Raw genomic sequence first — 11,352 nt, forward strand, 5'->3', positions numbered from 1 at the left:
GCATGATCATAGCTCACTGCAGCCTTGAGCTCCTGGGCTCAAGTGATCCTCCTGCCTCAGCCTCTGGAGTAGCTGGGACTATAGCTGTGCTCCACCATGCCCGGCTTTCGGACCTCTTTTGTCTCCCCATCCCCACTCCCCTGGGCCCTCACGTTTGGGGGAAAAGGGCCAAATACCCTCCCCTTGGAGGTGTGTGCCCCTTCCACACAGCTCTGGGGCAGCGGAGCCCAGAGAGGGCAATGCTGACTGCATAGACACCGGCACCTGCGGTGGGATTTCAGGCCCTGTGGGGGCCATGGAGAGAAGGCTCCAGGAGTGGGGGAAGAGAATTCCAGGAAGGGTGCATCAGATGTGCTCTGACCCTCCCACGGGGAAGGGGAGGGAGGAGGTAGAGCGGCAGGAGGAAGAGAGCCACCTACACGCTTCCCCTCGCGAGCTTGGCAGCCAATCACACTGCTGCCCAGCCCCCTGCGTGGAGTCAGGCTTGGTCTGGGGCCAGAGGTAAGCTCCTCTGTGCGAGGGGGACAGTTTAGTGTGTGTGTGTGTGTGTGTGTGTGTGTGTATGCGCGCACGCGTGTGTGCTGTAAAGCTGAGGACAGACCCTGAGCTCGCTGGTCTGCATGGGGTTGACTCTGCTCTCAGGGGCCAAGCTGCACAGGCAGGCACACCGGCCATCCCCCACTCCTGGACGGAAGCGCCCCCTTGGGTGTTCTCTGCTGTGCTGTGGGAATGAGGGTGTTGCCGAGGCTACGGGGTGTTGCTGGGGCTGTGTGCTGTAGAACTTTTGGGTGTGCTGCTGGCTCAGAGCCAAGGGGGAGAAGGGAGGGGTGGAGAGTGACAGGGGTCCCTGGGCTTCCTGCAGCCACTCACAGGCTTTGGCATGTGGGCGTCCCGCTCCAGCCTGCACTAGATTCGCCGGAGTGTGAGGGTGCTGAGGTGCCGCAGTGCCCCTGATGTGTTTCCGACGTTCTGGGGGCCCTGGGGGCAACACTGAGACTCTGGGGGTTCTTGCGGCATAACTGAAATTCTGGAAATGTCGCTGAGATGCTGGAGGGGCTCTGAGAGATCTGGGGGTCCTTGGGGTGTTTCTGGGGTGCTGGCCTTCCCTGTTCCTTCTGTCTTGCCATCAGCTCCCTCTGAGCGTAGCACTTTGCCCTTTGAGGATGTTGATGGCCACGGGCTGCCAAAGGCACGCACGTGGGCCTCCGTTCCTGGATGCTAAAATTCCTCAGGTTTAATCAACTTGAACAAAAACACGGGGAGGAAGGAAGCTGTGTCCCAAGCCTTCGTAGGCCAGCTCCAGCCTGAGGGACAGGGCAGCTCTGTGCCAGGCCCAGATGGCAGATGGCCTCCATTGGCTCTGATTTCTAGAAGCTTTTTAGGACCTCATCCCACAGCGAGCAGGGCTTGGCCAACCCCCATCTGTGCCCAGCTGGGAGTCCTGCTGGCCTGGGCTGCTCCTGGAACACTGGCATCAGCCTCATCTGAGTGTGGCACATGGGCACCGGCAGGTCACCGCGAGACAGCCCTGCCCTGACCCCACCGTGCTCTCTCCTCGCCTCTCACACTCCCCTTCTCAGCCCTGCTGAGACGCTTATATTTCATTCTTGCTACCATTCCCGATCTTCCCTGGGCCCCCTCCTCTGGGAAGCCTGCAAGCCTGCCCAAGCCATCTCCTCACTCCCCCACTCCCCAGCTTTTGCAGTTCTGTCTCCCAGATACCACTCTCCAGCCTCCTCTCCCCATGGTGGGGGCTGGACTCCTCTGGGTGTGAGTGTCCCCGTAAGGCCAGCTCCGGAGGGCAGGCCCTGGACTCTGCCACCCAGGCCTTTGGAGAAATACTTCTCTTTGCCGGCCTGCAGTCTGGCCCACCGTGGCACCCTTCCTCGCAGGCCGTCCTCCCCTTCCCGTTGTGCACACGGGAGCCCCAAGCCCAGGAGGTACTTGGGCTCCAAGAAGTGGGGTCAGCCTTCAGCTCGAGGATCCATGGAGCTTCAACCCAGCCTGCCCCTGCCCCCGCCAGGGTGGGTGGGAGAGCTGGGGGCCCAGGAGGGTGGGTGGGCAGAAGGCAATGGGAGTGTCTGGGAAGTCACAGCCAGCTCTCTCTGGCTTTGACCTTGTTACAGCCAGTGACTGGTGTGCTGGCCCCACATTCTTGGGCCATGACAGCACTGAGGGCAGGGAGTGGGGGCCGTCGAGGGAGAGCCCACAGTTGAAGAATCTCCAGGCTGGACAGAGGTGGGGTGAGACCCAGAGAGGGGAAGGGACTCACTCAAGGCCACACTCCAGCCCGGGGGCTCAAACCCAGCTAGGCTGCCTTCCCAACCCCACTGCCTCGTGGAAACCCGGACCGCATCGTCTGGACCTGCTCCCTGGCCAAGGCTGCCCTCTGCCTGCTGTGCCCACGCTCGGGGAGAGGGACAAAGCTCTCCTTGCCTCTGCTTAGGGCGTCCCTGAAGGTGGCCTCTGCATCCCCCCCCCCCAGAGGAGAGAGGGGGTGTTGCCGGGCCTGGGCCATCCCTGGGGGATGGGGGGATCCGCTGGAAGTCCCTTGGGGGCAGGGCGGGGTTTGGTCAGGGAGGTTGCTGTGGGGGAGGCTCTGTGCCTGGGCCTGGCCGGGTCCCCTTGTGCTGCCTGGGCAGCCTGACTTCTTTCCTCAGTGGCTCGTCGGGCACCCACCCCACCCTCCGCAGGTGTGAGCCAAATAGCCCTCCTCAGTGAGGCCTCCCTGACTATGTCTAACACAGCCCACTCCTGTCTATCCTGTCTTCCGCAGTGTCATCTTCGCTCTCTGCACTCCAGACGCACGTTTGTCTCCCCGCGCCCCCTGAATGTTAAGTTGCATGCGGTGCGGAGCCTGCCTCTGCCACGCCATGCGTGGCACACAGCACGCAAGACACGTTTGCTAAATGAATGAATGAACACGACGGGCTGAGGGAGGCAGAGTTAAGCTCCTTCCAAGCAAGCACATGGTTTCTGATAGGCAGAGAGACACGCCAGGGACATCCTGCTTTGTAGAGGGGGTGAGCTCCCTGTCTGGAACAGGACTGGGACCGTTGGCAGGGTCACGAGATTTGAAATCAGATAGGAGTTGGTTGCTCCCGCAGGTAAAGGTCTGCATGGGCTCCCCCGAGCAGTGAAGGGCTCTGGTGTTGGAGCCGGGGCTCTGGAAGCCCAGCGGGTGAACCCCAGGGCACACAGCAGCCCGTGTGGGACAGGGACAAGCACACAGATGAACGATGGTTGCCAGAACAAGCAATGGCTTTGCCAGATTCAATTTCCAGAGCCCCTCTGACCCCAGGGCCAGGTGCTGTGCATCAGGGGATGGAGGCGGGAGGGGAGGAAGGGCCAGCGTTCTGCCCTCCGAGCTCACACCCAGGCCTGGGGGACGAGGTTCACTCCAATCCCAGGGATCAGAGGGACCAGTGTAGGTTCCTGCCTTGTATCAAGTAAAGTTCAGGTTCAGCTCTGAGTCAGCAGACACTGGTATCTCTGTGGGACGGGGGAGGCGAGCCAGAGCCCTCTTCCTGGAAGAGGGGCCGTTTCGGAAGGAGGGGAGGGACCAAGGCTGATTGAGCACTCAGGCCCTAATCCTGCCCCGCGGGCCTGGCTAGGGAGTGTAGACGGAGTGGGGAGCTCTAGCCCTGTCTACTCCTTGCGCTGTTCCCTCCACCGGGCACACACTTCCCCCCTCCCACCCCGCCATCAGCCCGCCCCTCTGCTCAGCTGACATCTCCCCGCTGCAGACCTCCTCCACTGAAAGGTTATTTTCTCCAGGAATCCCCCAGCTCAACCAGTTCCGTCCACATGCGGTTCCCATGGTAGGGCCGGGTCACCCTGTGCCTTCCCTTTGTAACCCTCAGGCCACCGAGGAGGCCACTTACTTATTTTCTCTGTCCACCCCCCCAGCACTGGAATCTCACATCCCAGGGCCCAGAACAGTGCTGGCACATAGTAGGTGTTAATTTATGTTAAAAGAACAACGGAATGAATGCCTTTTCAAAAAAGCTGTTGAATGAAATGCCTTAGCTGGGTACAGCCACGACCCAAGCCCCTTGTGAAGCTGGAAGGGTAGGGACCCTCAAAGTTTCAGGGGGCCTGAGCCTCCCCCCAGGGCTGGCAGCCTGAGAACTTCTCTCTGCCCTCTTCTGCACCTTGCCCCTCCCTCGGGGCCGGGCTCAGGGAGAGGGGAGGGAGTGGGCCAGGGGTCGGGGTCCCTGGGGGAGGGAGGATGAGGAGGAGCCCTCTCCTCCCCTCCCCCACACGCCGGCAGGAGGAGGAGGCAGGCGGGGCTCTTCTAGCTTGCCCATGGGTCTGGTTGTGTTTAAAGAACATCCGCCCCATGGGGGTGAGTTATCTCCTTGTGAAATCAAGTCGCAGGAACAAAACGGGTTTACTAGTGAGACACATGTTGCCTCCTTCGTGGAAACCCCAGGAGAAGGAATGGACAGACTCCCTGTCCCTGCCTCCACCCCCGGCCCAGCCCCAGTGGTCCGTCTCCTTGGGTTGCCGCGAGGCTGGGCTCACACGTGGGCCACTGCAGACGCGGCGGGCAGAGGCGTGGGAGCTCTGGGGCAGGCGCTGAAGGCAGGTATGTGCGTGAAGTCAGGTGCTGGCCCCTCCTGGCCACACCCCTCCGGGGCTCGGCTGCCAATGGAGCCGGGGCCTCCTCCCCCAGGAGGGGGGATTTGTCAAGGATTATGGTGTGTTCCCATCACTGAGGCCCAAAGGGGCCAGAGAGAGGTAGGCTGAGGCTGGGGGAGGGGCTCAAGGGAGCCTGAGCAAAGTGGGGGCTTGGACAGGACCCTGAGAGCGGGAGGGGCGGGGAGCCCAGCTGGGAGGGCCAGCGGGCCATGTGGAGCTGCCCACGGCCCGCCCACCCTTTCATCTCTGCGGCTCCTTCCTCTCTGGTCCTCGCTCCTGGTGTGCCTGTGGGTCGTCGTGGAGGTGGGCTTGGGGAGGGGAAAGGAAGGGGGGTCTCTGTGGACAGCTCGAACTGGACAAACCTTTGAAAACGGTCCTTGAACAAAGGCCTGCTGGTGGCGGTCAGACAGACAGAAGCTCCAGCAAGACCCCAGGACCCCGAGGCAGAGGATAACTACCCCTGCAGGACCAGGCGAGATTGGGCAGGACGGGACAGGAGGGGACAGAAGAGGCCCTTCCCCTCCTCCCGTGCCAGCCTGCCCAGGACCGCAATCCCAGACGGGCTTTTCCCAGAGAGCTAAAGGCAAGAAAGTAACCTTTAGGATTAAAGAAAAAATGTCTCTTTGTTTGGGTTTTCTTTCTTTTTTTCTCTCTTAAGCCTCTTTTCACATCTGTAGTGGCTTTTTTCCCTCTCATCTGGGGGTCAAAGGAGAAGGACCGAGAATGTCGTCCCAGGCCGTGGGGAACCAGAGCTCCTTGGGGGCGGCAGATGACTCCTGGTACATTGACGAGGCCCCAGGGGGCGAGGAGCTCCAGCCGGAGGGGTGAGTGTGGAGGGCCTGCTCTGTCGCCACCAGGGTGAGGTGTGGCAGGGGTTACCAATGCGGGGGGAAGGAGATCTTGGGCAGAGCTGCTGAGACAGGCTCTGCCACTCATTTGCTGTGTGACCCTGGGCAAGTCACAGCCTCTCTGGGCTTTAGTCTCCACATCTGTTCCATGAGAACAAGACCCCTTGCCCTGCTGTTAAGGTGCTTGAGGAGGGGAACATGGCCCAGGCTGGTCACTTACAATGCACCTGTGTGGTGTGTTGAAGATACAGATTCCTGGGCCTTATCCTTGCAGATTTGGTCCAGAAGGTCTGAGGTGCCGTAGCCTGGGTGATCCTGGCCCGTAGCCAGGATGGGGAAGGCTGGGGGAGTTGGGGGAAGGGGGCCTGCCTTCTAGGGGCTGCTGGTCTCCGTGGTGACCATCTGGGGCGTGGGGTTCTCTGGGCGGCCTGCGGGTGTGCGGGAGGGGAGAGAACTGGAGGAGGCCTGGGGAGAAGGCAGAGAGCAAACATGCGCCTCGTTGTCTTTGGACGGTCTCACAGTCTCCGGGAGAACGAGGAGGGCCTGTTCTCTAGCAAGTGTGCTGGGGCCGGCCCAGGGGAGGGTGGGGACCCGAGGACCGGCCACAGCTGCTTCGCCCAGGCCCTTCCTACCTTTGTTTAGTCTGGGCCCGCTGGCAGGGGTGCCGGGCCTTTCTGTGCCCCCGACCTGCTGCCGATTCACCTTGCCTGTGTGGGACCCAGGGCTCAGTTCTCCCCCGTCAATCCTGGCCCAGGCCCCATCCCCTGCCTCCCTGCTCTGTCTGAGGGTTTGGGGAACTGGAAAGGTGAGGCTGGGGGGGTTGCCAAGCCAGATGTGTGCACATCTGTTCTCCATCAAAACCCGAAACCGGAGAAGGGAAAATTCTCGCGTGCCTCCCCAGGGGCTGGGGCTTGGGTCACCCAGCAGGGATGGAGGCCCCACCCAGGCCCTCGGGAAGGAGCTGTTGTTTGGAGGACTCAGGGTTCTGACCCCCGGAAAACAGCCTGCTATCTGCAAGGGTGTGCGCCCCGCTCATCCCTGGCTGACCTTGAGAGCCCGTGGGCTCCTGGGTCCCCTCCGTGTATGTACAGGCTGGGAGGGAGCAGAGGGGGAGGGGCCAGGAACCCCATGAGGACGGAGACCTAACCTGGGCTAAAGCCCCGATCTGAAGCTGTGACCTTGGGAGCCTCAGGGCCTGCACTCTGGCTGGGGGCCAGGTGCCGGCAGCCAGCTCTGTGGCTGGGCTGTTTAGATACGGTCTCAGAATGAAGCTGCGTGCATGGCAGGGACGTGTGATGGGGAATGCTGTCCCTCACGTGGGTGGCACCTAGAATCTGCAGCTCCCCTCTCCCACTGCAGGGCATGGCACCTGTAAGGATGAAGAGATTCGTTTGAATCTACTTACTTAGCCAAACCCAGGCGAGCTGCCTGCCAGCCCCCTGCCCCAAAGGTGGGAGTGGAAAGCGGGGAGTTCAGGGGAATCCCAAGGAGCTGAACTTGGGCTCACCTCTCCCTCTGTGAGTCAGACACCTGAGGGACATGGTGCGCAAAAGCTTTGAGGAGTTTGAAGCTCCCCGCTGTGCCTGAGCACGCTCCTGCATCCCCGGGCTGGAGTTGGGGTGGGTGGGCGCTGACGACAGTGGCCAGGATGGACGCAGCCGCAGAAATTTCCTCAAATCCAGAACACTCAATGGCCTCCCAGGGCCCCCCACCCCACGCCTGCTGAAATCTGGTCTCCCCGAGCTCCGGGCTGCACTGATGCTGGGAGCCTTGCCGGGCCCCTCCTGCTGTCTGCGGCTGCCCGGCTGCCTGATTCCTCTCGCTCTTCCCTGTCCACGGGGCTGCCTGTCCCCTTTTCTGTCTAAAGAGATGCACAAATCAGATGCCACCTTCTCCTACCCAAAGTTCCTCTCCCTTCTCTGAGTCCTTGAGCACCTGCTTGTGCCTGTCCTGCGATCGAGCCACTGTCCCCCATGTCGTGCTTTGTGTCTGTGCCATCCTGCCTGTCCCACAGCACAAAACACAGGTCCAACCAAACATCTGCTCATGAAAGGGACACACTGAGCTGAGGGTCGGGTGGGGACCTCAAGTGGTACAGAAAGGGCCAGAGCTTCCCCCAGACAGGGCCGTGGAGGGCATCTCCAGGGGTGGAGGTAGCCCCTAGTTTGGGGTGAGGCCCCCAGAAAAATGGTCAAGCTGCTCCAGGGACAGTTTGCTGAGTCCCTGCCCTGGCTGGGCCAGGGCTACAGGGCGGAGCAGGACAGTCATGTGAGATGCAGGCTGAGAGGGCCCAGCAGGCGCCCAAACCCGGCCGCACACGTGGGGCTGAGGGGCCTCAGAGTTGGAAGTGGGGAGTGTGAGGCCCGCCCAGACAATGAGAACCTGACCCCCGGTGTGGCACCTGCTCTACCTGTGAGCCCAGATCTGCTCTAGGTGAGGCCAGCTCTGCCCTGGCCATGGAGCGCCACAGAATAGACTTACTCTGCCCCTCCACCCCAAGGACAAGCCCAGGCGACTGGTTTCTTTCCCACTGCTCACCCTCTGGGATTTCCTGAGAGAGAGCAAGCAGGAGAGACGGGGCTGGCCCAGCAGAAGGTCCCAGGGCTCCGAGCTCACGGGGAAGATGCAGCCGTGGTTCCTCTTTTCCGCATAGTGGGAAGGTGCGCACGTGGGTCAACTGAGCCTCCCGGGCAAGCAGGGCCTGGCTGCAGCTTGGGGCTCTGTCTTAGGCCCTTGTCACCAGACCTCACTGGCCTTGATCACACTGCCACCCTCCCTCTGGCACTCCCAGGCCAAGCTGGGCAAATCTGAGGGTCTACTCCCCCCTGGGGATCCAGTCCTGCTTTCTCGCCCAGGTCCAGGTATGGCCCTGAGCTCAGGGCTCCTGCCCAACCTCTTTCTCTGTCACATGACCCAGCTGGGGAAACTGAGGCCTTCATTGTCCTCACTAATCTCCACAATGGGCCTTCTTCTGTGCTCAGCCAAGGCAAGAACAGGATCTCTGCCAGGCCATAGGGAGCCTCTGTAGAATTAGAAAAGGACCCCCATTTAGGTACATTCAGCTGCGTAGGGCTTGGTGAACAGCGTGGCCTGAATGTCACACCATATTCATTCCCTTGGTGGTTCATCCTTGCGCAGTGTGCAACCTGCCCACCTGTACATGGAGGCTCTTCATGAGAGGGAAATAGGAAAAGAGGGGGACCAGGGAAGATCATTTCAGTCACAGACCAGTCTCAGATACCAATCACTTGATTGCTTGACCCAGGTATATGCTCGACCACAGTTCTGAGAAGGGGTCTGTGAGGCCAGATCAGTCAGGTAGTCTTCCTGGAGGGGGAGGAATGAAGTGGATCCTAGAGGATGGGAAGTATCTAGGTGAGCAAAAAGAGGTATTTAGGCCGAGCGAGCTGGCCCACTCTGCTTCCCCTGGGGGCCTCCTGTCTCCTTCGCCCTGTAACCCCAGAGCTTGGCATGGGGCTGGCACACTGTAAGGAAACAAAGGCCCCAGAATGAATGACTGAGAACGTGGAACTGGGCAGGCTTGGGTAGGAGGGATCAGGGGGTTGAGGAGGTGTTAGGTAGAGCCTCACTGTAGCCAGCCTTGGACCCCAGACCCACCTGCTCACCCAGGGGGGCCCTACCTAGGCCTGAGCTGGCCTTTGCTTGCTCTACAGGGCAGTGCCCTCCTGCCACCCCAGTGTGCCACCCGGCCTGCCCCACGCCTGCCTTGCCTCGCTGTCGGTGAGTCTACCCTGAGCCCAGCCTGGCTTGCAACCTGCTGCCAGCCTGGGCGGAGGGTCTTGCATTTCTTACTAGGCCTGGTGACAGGGGACCCTGGGAGCCCCCGGGAGAAGGAATCTGGGAGTACTCCCAGGGTGGGGATGCAAACCAAGATGCAGGCCAAGTGCAACCTCTCAGACATCTGTCACCTCTTGACCATCCCCAAGATGCCACATGAGTGTGCACTGGGCAGGTGGGGCTCGTCCTGCGTCTGAGTCCAAGCCCTCAGACTCAGACCCTCAGGGAAGGCCTGGGCACCCAAGCCCTCTTCTGTGTTCTGCCCCCAGATCCTCGTGCTGCTGCTGCTGGCCATGCTGGGGAGGCACCGCCGGCTCCGGCCTGACTGTGGACACGGCAGGCTGGGCCTGCCCAGGTTGGTGCCGTGGCGTGGGTACCCTACTGACAGGGCCCCACTGACAGGGCCACTCGGGTGATTCATTAGGTACCTAAAAGCCAGGTCTGGCCTCAGGGACACCCGTACCTCTCTCGGCCCGGGGGCTGTCTCCACTGCCCCCACGTCTCCAGGTTCAGTTCAGGACCCGCAGAGGGCGGGGGAGGGATGCACTCGGGCCACCTGCTCCTGTGGCGCAGGACATGGGGAGACAGGGTTCCAGCCCAGACCCCCAGGAAACAGCCCAGCAGGACCCAGCTCCAGGCTGAGACTCTCAGGCAGCCCTCAGTGTCTGGACTGACCATGGCCACCTCGATGCCATCCTCACCCTCCTTTCCCTGAGGGTGTCATCTGACCCTGATGCTTAAAGGCAGATTTATGAGGACTCACCTCTGGTCCCTACGGCTGGAACCAAAGCCTGGGACAGGTGTGACCCTGAGGAGATGGGACTGGGCAGGCTGGTGGGGTAGAGACCAAAGAGTTGGGGGAGGTGGTGGGGAACCCCTGGATAGACAGCCTCACACCCCAGACCCGGGCTGTGCACCCAGGCGGGTCCTGCCATGCTGGTTTTATGGGGCACCAGCCTGGGGTCTCTGGTTGGCCCAGGAAAGAGCTTGCCATGCTTGTGAGGGGCTGCTTGGGGGAGGATGAAGCGGGAGGGAGCTCTCAGAGCACAAGCCCAAGCTGGAGTGCAGAAGCAGAGGGTCTGAGTGGCCTGCCCTGAGCCTAGAGGGGTGATGCCTGGGACAGCCGTGACCGCTGTCTACCCTCTGCCCCGAGTCCACACCCCGCCCAGGGCGGCGGCCGTTGCACAAGGATGTTGTGACTCGCTGAGCTCTCTGAAGTTTTGCCAGCCCAGACAGACAGACTGATTAGTGTGGAGGCAGCTGTTTCCTGGAGCTTCCAGGGCTTGTTCCCACTGTGTGTGTCCTGAGTCCATTTGCCACAGGGCCCAGAGATAGGAGGCACTCCACAGTATCTATGGAACGAATGAATGAATCAACGAAGGAGCCTCAGTTTCCCCGTCTGGAAAGTGGGGCTGATTGTACCCCTTGGTTTATGGAACACAGCCTGGGTAATGAGGGTGCAGGGCTGAGCAACTCCCTCCTGCCCTGCCCCTGCTTCTGTCCAGCCCTGTGGATTTCTTGGCTGGGGACAGGCCCCGGACAGTGCCTGCTGCTGTCTTCGTGGTCCTCTTCAGTTCCCTGTGTTTGCTGCTCCCTGACAAGGACCCGCTGCCCTTCCTGAGCCTCGCCTTGCCACCCAGCCCAGGTACCCAGTGCAGCCCAGGCCTTGCAGCTCGCTCGATGGGACCAGTGGGGTGGGGTCCTGGGGTATTAAGCTTGGCTCAAGGAGGTGACGGTAACAAGAAAGGCTGTCGATGGGAGGGGCCGCTGCTGGGCAGCATGACCTCTTTAGGTCACCCAGGCTTCACGATGACTCTACAAAGCACACGTGTTAGCCCCATTTTATAGTGGAGGGACCTGAGGTCAGAGAAGGGAACAATGATAAGTAGTAGTTTAATCTATTAAGTACTTACTCAGGCACCGTGCTAAGCACTGTGTGCTTTTCATTTTGGCCTTGCTAACGTGCTATGATTATTTCCATTTTACAGATGGGGAAACTGAGACTCCGAGAGGTAACTTGCCCAAGATCACAGAGCTGATGCTAGTCAGCGTCTGGATTTGA

The 11,352-nt window shown here is 60.9% G+C and overlaps 1 protein-coding gene across 1 annotated transcript; it reads left to right on the forward strand.

Moving 5' to 3' along the window:
- The first annotated feature begins 5,367 nt into the window (after positions 1–5,367).
- Positions 5,368–11,352, forward strand: STRA6 (signaling receptor and transporter of retinol STRA6). The gene is made up of 5 exons (XM_069482051.1): positions 5,368–5,468; positions 9,167–9,233; positions 9,560–9,645; positions 10,796–10,935; positions 11,279–11,352. The coding sequence occupies exons 1-5, from the start codon at positions 5,368–5,370 to the stop codon at positions 11,350–11,352; spliced, it is 468 nt and encodes a 155-aa protein (XP_069338152.1).

This window comes from Eulemur rufifrons, chromosome 2, assembly GCF_041146395.1.
Source record: "Eulemur rufifrons isolate Redbay chromosome 2, OSU_ERuf_1, whole genome shotgun sequence".
Classification (NCBI taxonomy): domain Eukaryota; kingdom Metazoa; phylum Chordata; class Mammalia; order Primates; family Lemuridae; genus Eulemur; species Eulemur rufifrons.